Consider the following 8,227-nt stretch of genomic DNA (forward strand, 5'->3'; position numbering starts at 1 on the left):
GTGTGTGTGTGTGTGTGTGTGTGTGTGTGTGTGTGTGTGTGTGTGTGTGTGTGTGTGTGTGTGTGTGTGTGTGTGTGTGTGTGTGTGTGTGTGTGTGTGTGTGTGTGTGTGTGTGTGTGTGTGTGTGTGTGGAAAGTCTCTCCTCTTGCGTCTGGACACCGACCGATGTAGCGACTGTCCAATAGAAGATACGATCATAAATCAATATCTGTGTTTGTTTGCTGGTATGAAAATGTCATTTCACAGAATAAACAATGCAGAAAAGATGTTTATATTTTATGTAATTCATTTCCTTAATTCAATATATTTTTTCAGTTGCACAGGCCATAAAACATCATGTAGAAATGAACAGGGTGATAGTTTTGTGTAATATATGTTTTGGGTTGTTATCATTTTAAAAAGTGGCGTCCTGTCATGTGTGTGCACATTATACAACTTTTTACAGTTTTGCACAAATCAAACTTCTTTGTACAACTTATAACAACTTAGATGATGAGAAGTTAGCGTTTTACTTGTGATCGTGTGAAGTTGATTGTGCGTCTGTCTTCCAACACTACAGATTGTGAGTCACTGTGTGTGTTAATCTGATCGTCTGTGGCGTCCTGTAGTGCAGTGTATTGTGTGTTAAACTGTGTGTGTTGTGTGTCACTGACTGTGTCTTTGTGCTCTCCCCCTGCAGTGTGAGCAGTGGTTGCAGACACACACACAACAAACCCCGCCCCCTCCCGCACTGCCCCGCCCCAAGACTTGAGCGAACGAAAGAACGTTGCTTTACGAAAAGGACGGGTAAATATGCTCCTCCCTCCCTCCCTTCATCCCTCCATTCCTCCATCCATCCATCCAGCTATCCATCCATCCATTTACCTGCCGGCTGTCGAACATAAGCAACGCAACCATCGCTCTGCCTGCCTCACTTCTTTTTTTCTATCTTTTTATTCTTCTACTTTTCTCATCTCCTCTCCTCCTCATCTCCTCTCCTCCTCTTCCTCTTCCTCTTCCTCTTCTTGTGATGCACCATTCTCCTCGTTTAGCAGCATCCCTCCATCACTGTCCCCTGGACCCATTTTTATTGTAGAGTCCCCCCCCCTCCTCACTCTTCCGTTCACCTCTTCTGTTTGGGATCAGAAATCAGAGGCTGCATCACCTGCTGCTTCTGGCTGCGCCGCTCTGTCATGTGATCACCTGCTGCTTCTCGCCGCTCTGTCATGTGATCACCTGCTGCTTCTCGCCGCTCTGTCATGTGATCACCTGCTGCTTCTCGCCGCTCTGTCATGTGATCAGCTGTTTGCTTCTGTGGACGCAGCTTTTAAAACACATCCGTTAGTTTCACATTATTTTTCTTCCCTGAATTTTGTTCCCGAGAGTTTGTGAACCAGTTTTCCATTTTCTTAAAGTTCATTCACATGTTCAGATGATCTGCAGCAGATACCTGTCGCTCTGTGACGTGATCAACTCAGAAGAATCTTTAATGGACTTTGGTTCGAACAAACATCACATGATTATCAGACTATTTACACAAAGAGTCTGATGGAAATACAAGTAAATAAAAGATTTTAAATGACAAGCAGCAAAATACTTAAAAGTAAGTTTCTTTGTTCGTTTAGTTATTAAATAGAAAGATTGATAGTTGATAGTAAATCTTTAGGATCTGAAATTAAAATGTGTATTAAGGAAATTTACTTTTTAAATAGTTCATCAAACTCTCCCTAATTTCTTTACTGTGAAAATACAAATTTAATAAAGTAGAAAAAAATGAATAAAATGTGTTAGTTTTCTACAAAATTGAGTTTCCTTATGTGTTTTATTATAATATTAAGCTGCAGCCTGTTGTAAAGTTTATAAAAAACAAATACATTAAATAAGAACACAAACAGATTCATATCAAATAAGTTTTCTTGTTCATTTCACAAACAAAGATAAAGATGAGACGCACACAGAGAGTGAGTGTGTGTTAGAGAGAAGTGGAATCTGCCTCCTGATTGGCTGGGAGCTGGCAGACATTTTCCACAGTCGGCCTGTTCACTGGTTGGCTGAGACGCTCCCCTCCCCCCTCAGCCTCCCCCTCTGGTATGTGGTACAGTAGAGCTGACACGCCGTCGATGCTATCTCAACACTTTATCACGTCGGGTCTAAACTCCACTGCTGCGCACCGCAAACACTCACACCGGTCAATCTGTAACCACGCTGGGGGGGGGGGGGCTGAAAGACAAGATGAGCAAGAGAAGAAAGGGGGGGGGGGAGGAGAGGAAGACGAGAGGGAGGAGAGAAGAAGAGGAGGAGGAGGAGGGAGAGTCAGTTTATCCAGTTACCATCTGAACCAGTGTCACTGAGGGGGGGGGGGCACACCTCGTGGCCAAAAGTTTGCGGACACGCCCGTCCCGACAGGAACAAAATAAGATTTGCATCATTTTCATGAACACATTTAATTCCAGGAAGTGAAGAGATGGAAACAAGTTGCATTAGTTTTTACCTAAAACAAATGTAAATAAAGAAGAATAGAAACTGCAAAGTTCTTTTTTATCTGAACCGGATCAAACCAGTGAGACGACCTCATCTGCTTCTGTTGAAAAACTGCTTTTATGAACATTGACCATCTCCACGGAAACGCCCATTAATCATATTAAAAAAATAAGTTTTAACACTTAGTGAAAGTGTAAAAGTCTGAGTTGGCCCCTGAAGCTGTTCATTGATTCTGGTTCCTCTCAGAGGAGGAGCAGTGGAGGATGGGTAATGGCAGCTGAGTGTGAGACCTCGGTGGTTTGGGAGGAAGGGGGGAGCATCAGGGAGGTCAGAGAGAGAGAGAGAGAGAGAGAGAGAACGTCCATCAATGTCTCTCGCCCCGAGCCGGCTCACACAGCGAAGCGCTCGCTGGTGAGCGTGAGCTTCCTGTTGTGGTGGAGACGCTCAGAAAGAGAGAGAGATGAAAGAGAGAGAGTTTCAGTTTCTGCAGCATCACTTCATTCCTGTTATCAACCTGGATTTCATCATCATCACTTTGTGGGAATGTGTCTCTAAAAACTAGGATCAATTATCTTTCTGCTCAAATTAAGTTTATAAAGAAGTGTTTGCTCATAAAGTGACAGAAGATCAGCTGGAACTTCACTCAGTATGAAATCACCTTTAAATTCACAGGATCCAGATCTGTTACACTTTGTGTGTGATCACAAAGTGTGTGTGATCACAAAGTGTGTGTGCTGGAGGATCATCTGCAGCGTCGCTCAGGGGTCAGGGGTCACGTGGTCAAACGGGAGCTGGCGTCTTCAGAGCCGACCTGAGTTTATTACTGGCACTGAGGCTTTAGGGTCGTGACACGTTGTAAAGGATCAAACCCCCGAGCTGTGGTTAGTGACGCTGCTCGGAGCCGAGGCAGCTCCAGCAGTTTGATCTGATTTGTGGTTTGAGGTGTTTCTATTAAAACCATGAAACCACCTGAACAGTTGATTCCCTCACTGCAGGTGTTTGAAGGCTCTTCATCACAGAGGAGGTCTCAGGATGAAGAGCAGCAGCTCACTAGCTTCAGCTGCTTCCATCACTTCTATTCCAATTAGCTCAAGATGCTAGCAGCGCTGCTTCACCTAGCTGGCTGACTGTGACCCTGTTTATCATTGGCACAAACTTATTTATATTAATGTCACTAGAGCATTAACAGCTTCACTCTTTCAATAACTATAACTCCCACTTCCTGTGCTAGAGAAAGAGGGAGGAGACAGTCGATGATTTACTTTCTACAGCAGGTGTGACTGTCAGTTAGCATTTTAGCCTGTTAGCATGTTAGCCTGCTATCAAGCTGCTAGCGCCACTGAGGCTACGTGTGCTACATAGCTCACTCTTCAGTTCTACAGGACAACACAACACTTTCAATTTATTAAGCAAATAAACATTCAACTCTAAAGTTGAATCTGATCAACAGTGTCACCCAGGAGCTAACTAGCCTAGCATCAACTAGCTAATGAGTTTCACGTTTCATTTTTAACTTATGTCATTAAGAGAGTTTTTAATGAGCAGGATATCCAAGATGAAGAACTCCATACGACTCCCTGGTTATGCTAAGCTAACACAATGCTACCTGAAGCCTCCTGACGTACTGCAGCTAGCTAACAGGGAACGATCACGGGCTGGACGTGAAGGAAGCCGGTTCCCCAGCTGACTGCAGATCAGTTCTGAAGAGTCAATGGTTGCAGTGGAAGTTCTTGCTGGTTTTTATTGAAGTGGATCTGCCGCCTGCTGGGACTCAGCTGTTCTGTCGGGGACGCGGACTCGGAGGATTTATGGTTTTCAGACGACAGGAAGTGTTTCAGCTCCTGAACGATGGTGGATCTGGTCTCCAGCCACAGACCGATGAGGAAGATATGAGTCTTCTTCAGTTTTAACTTCACTGCACATGGACGACAGTGATGAGGAAACTTAGAGATGAGATGGAGAAGAGAGGTGTCAGGGACGGATAAATAACACAAACACTAACACACAGACACACACACACACACACATTAACTCCTTTGCTCCCACACAGTGACCTTTTCATGCTTGTGTGTGTGTGTGTGTGCGTGCGTGTGTGTCAAGAGGGAGTGTCTAGGCCTGTGTCAGAATGATGGCTGGGAACAGATGTAGTAACATCAGCTATCACACACACACACACACACACACACACACACACACACACACACACACAGTACGCTGAGTCCCACAATCCCCTGTTTCCTATATATCACCTATGCTAATGCTGACATTTATTTTCTTTCTACTAATTCTATCTATTCTATTCTAATCTATTTCTATTTCTCCACTGCCATAGAGGTCAGTGCAGCGGACGTGTGTCTAGCGCCACCAGCAGGTGGACTTGGCTTTGAGTGCAGGGACATGTCCAAGTGTTTTAATGACACGGAGCTGAAACTATTAGTTCTTCAATCTGTAGAAACTTTATTTATATTTAATTAATCATTGATGTCCTGTCAACTGAACATTCAGGTGTTAATAGAGACAATCTTCAGGATGAACACGAGACTGTATTGATCCACGAGGTGAAGTCATGTGAAACGAGAGGAGGCAGAGGATCCTCTTATCCTCCATCCTTCTTCCTCTAACAAACCTAATCTCTCCTTCTCTCCATCCCTCCTCTCTCCTCCTCCTCCTCCTCCTCCTCTCTCCTCTTGCAGCCATCTGTTGCCGCTCGTTTCTGCAGGCTGTAAAAAGTGCTGCCTGAGCGCTCTGTCAGCCAATCACAACTGTGTGTGTGTGTGTGTGTGTGTGTGTGTGTGTGTGTGTGTGTGTGTGTGTGTGTGTGTGTGTGTGTGTGTGTGTGTGTGTGTGTGTGTGTGTGTGTGTGTGTGTGTGTGTGTGTGTGTGTGTGTGTGTGTGTGTGTGTGTGTGTTGGTGGAAAGTCTCTCCTCTTGTGTGTGTGTGCACGAGCTGACGGCCAACGATGCTAGTATAAAAACAATCCAGGGATAAGTTGTGTGTTTGTGTGCACGAGCGCGTGCATGTGCGTTGATGCACCTGCCACGACCATGTTACAGTTTGTCATATAAGAGCAGTGATAGGTCAGTGGAAACACAACACACACACACACACACACAGACACACACTCGGCCAGTTGTCACCAGTCACTCGCAGAGCTCCACTCGTCTTCTTACTGTTCTCTTTCCTATTTTACTTCTACTACATTTTAAAATATAAACTTCAATCATTTTTAAAGATAATTATAAGTTCAAAATCTGATTTAAAATATGTAAACAAATTAATTTAGATTATATTAAATATTTAAACTGAAAGTTAAAAGTTAAAAAAGTAAAATAACACAAAATTCTTTAAATACAATTTTAAACAACTAAAAATATTTATATAAAGATAAATTTAGAAATAATCAAGACTTGAAAATAAATAAAACAAAATTAGGAACATATTTTAGGAAGTAATTCAAAATGTAAAGTTTGAATCATCATTAAACAGAAAACAGAAAATTAGTGTAAATCAGTCAAATGTAGGTCATAACTTCACAGGGTTCACAAGGTGAGATGATAAGTTTAGATTAAAAAAGTAAATAAAAGTCTCTATGATTCTGCCACAGTTGAATAATTCTGTTTATTACAGTTAATTTGTTTGTTGGTGATATATCAGTTTTTTATATTCTCACTTCTTGACTCAGTTTCAGGCAGTTTGAGTTTCTTTATTCTTCACTGAACTTTTTATCATCTTAAGTTTCTTCTCTCCGTTCGCTGCTTCTCTCTCCTCCTTCTCTTCTGGTTTTCCTTTGAACGAGGAATTTCTAACACCCCCCACCCCCCACACACCCGGCCACCCCCCCACCCAGAGACACACACACACACACACACAGACACACACAGCTTCGCTCTGAGCTGGAGGAGGAAGTGGTCGGTTCTGGAGAGCGTCTTCCTGTGGGGGCTGCCAAACAGGAAACAGCAATTAGCTTCTCTTCTTCTGCTTTGAGAAAATCCCTCTTTTCTTCTCTGTCCTCCATCTTCTCCTCCATCTTCTCCTCCATCGTCGCCCCCATCTTTCTCCTCCATCCTTGTCCTCCATGTGTCTCTCTCTCCCGGCCTGCTGGAGGTGGTGTGAGGCTTGTAAACGGCTCCGTCCCCTCTGGTCCAGTCGGCTCGGAGCCAATCTGCTCTTATAGCTCAAAGGTCACGGCTGCCGTCCTCTGCTGCCTCGCTCCTGATCTTCATCTGTCAGAATGAATCGATGATGAGGAGCAGCTCTCAGTGATGAAGTCGTGTGAACGTTTAGGAGGCAGACATGATGTAAATTAAAACAGCAACATCCGCTCACTTTTAACTTTTAAAAGTTGGATGATTTCCAATCTGTTTCTTCACTTCAGAAGAATCCTCATCAGTCATTAACAGAACTCCTTTTTACTGTTAAAGTCAATCGCTGTACTTTCAAATGTAGAATTCAAATCTACCTGAACGATAACATTTCTTTTGACTGACACTTCACTGCTGACACTGAGTGACAGGCTGATACATGTCAGTTTGTGTGACACCTTTCTTTGATGAACGGCCTCTCTGCTGTTCACATGTTAAATCTGTGAGCATTTTTCATATCTCAGCAGTGATGGAAAACTCCACAGAGGAGATGCAAGAAGGGGGAGGAGTCAAAACGGAGATAATTGAAGAGGAGGCGGAGCAAACAGAGGAGAAAACACACAATCACCTCAAAGGTTCGTACAAAACACATTTTAACCCAAGAACCAAAAATAAATATACAAGTTGAAAGACATTTTCAAATGTCTCAATATATTAAATCTCCTTCAGGAGCGATCAACGGAATGAAGGAGGCGACAGAGAGCGGAGGAGAGAAGCTACAGAACGGAGACCGAGGAGGAGGCGCAGCAGGAGGAGCAGGAGAAGCCATGGCAACGGAAGGAGGCGACCTGTCCTCCATCAACGCCATGATGTCAACAGTGATGATGGCGGCAGAGAGCATCAACGGAGGAGGAGACGGAGAAGGAGAAGGAGAGAGTGGAGTCACCTCCGCCAACTCATCAGCCGGCCCCTCGCCAAGGTGACCACCCACCATCGAATAACGTTTCAGCAGTTTCTATTATATTTCTTTAGATTTAATACAACCTTGCTCAATTTCAGTTTTTTTAAATGTCCATGTCAAATGTATGCAATTTGCATTATTATTATTATTATTATTATTATTATTATCATGCAATAACCATGAACATTTAAAACAATGCCACGCTCAGAATAAGTGAGATAAAGGATCTGATAACTTCTCTTAACTTTAATCTTCCGTCAAAGTTTTATTAACGTCTTCCTCTTCGCTTTAAGCCCCTCCCCCAGCAAGTCGCTCACATCAGCCATGAGGGCGCCACCCGGCCGCAACGCAAGACGCTCCCAGGTACACAAAACAAACACACCCACACAGGAAACCTCTAATACTGTGTTTACACATCTTTATCTGTTCAGCTGTCAGTCAAACCCTGTCGACTGGTGACTCCTCTTCTCCTCTTCATCCCTGGTTCTCCTCTTCTTTCACTTTCCCTTTGTCTTCCTCTCTCCCCTCATCTCCCGGCTTCCTCCCCTTGTTTTCCTCCTCTCTCATCTCCCATCATGCATTGTGGCATTCCTTGCTTTGTCATCATTTCCTGCAACTGAAACAGGAAAAGGAAAAGTGTTTGAGCAGAGAGTGAGTGTGTGTGTGTGTGTGTGTGGGGACACTTGTATATTTGTGAGGACTCTTTGACCGGTCCTCGCTTTTC

The 8,227-nt window shown here is 43.7% G+C and overlaps 1 protein-coding gene across 1 annotated transcript in view; it reads left to right on the forward strand.

Annotated features, from left to right (window-relative positions):
- Positions 1 to 660: 660 nt before the first annotated feature.
- Positions 661 to 8,227, forward strand: part of rreb1a (ras responsive element binding protein 1a) — a 27,352-nt gene continuing 19,785 nt past the window's right edge. The window contains 4 exon segments of the mRNA XM_053412954.1: positions 661 to 786; positions 7,067 to 7,177; positions 7,272 to 7,521; positions 7,797 to 7,866. Of these exon segments, the coding sequence (XP_053268929.1) occupies positions 7,072 to 7,177; positions 7,272 to 7,521; positions 7,797 to 7,866 (426 nt within the window). The 5' untranslated portion in view covers positions 661 to 786; positions 7,067 to 7,071.

Source organism: Pleuronectes platessa, chromosome 20 (genome assembly GCF_947347685.1).
Source record: "Pleuronectes platessa chromosome 20, fPlePla1.1, whole genome shotgun sequence".
NCBI lineage: Eukaryota > Metazoa > Chordata > Actinopteri > Pleuronectiformes > Pleuronectidae > Pleuronectes > Pleuronectes platessa.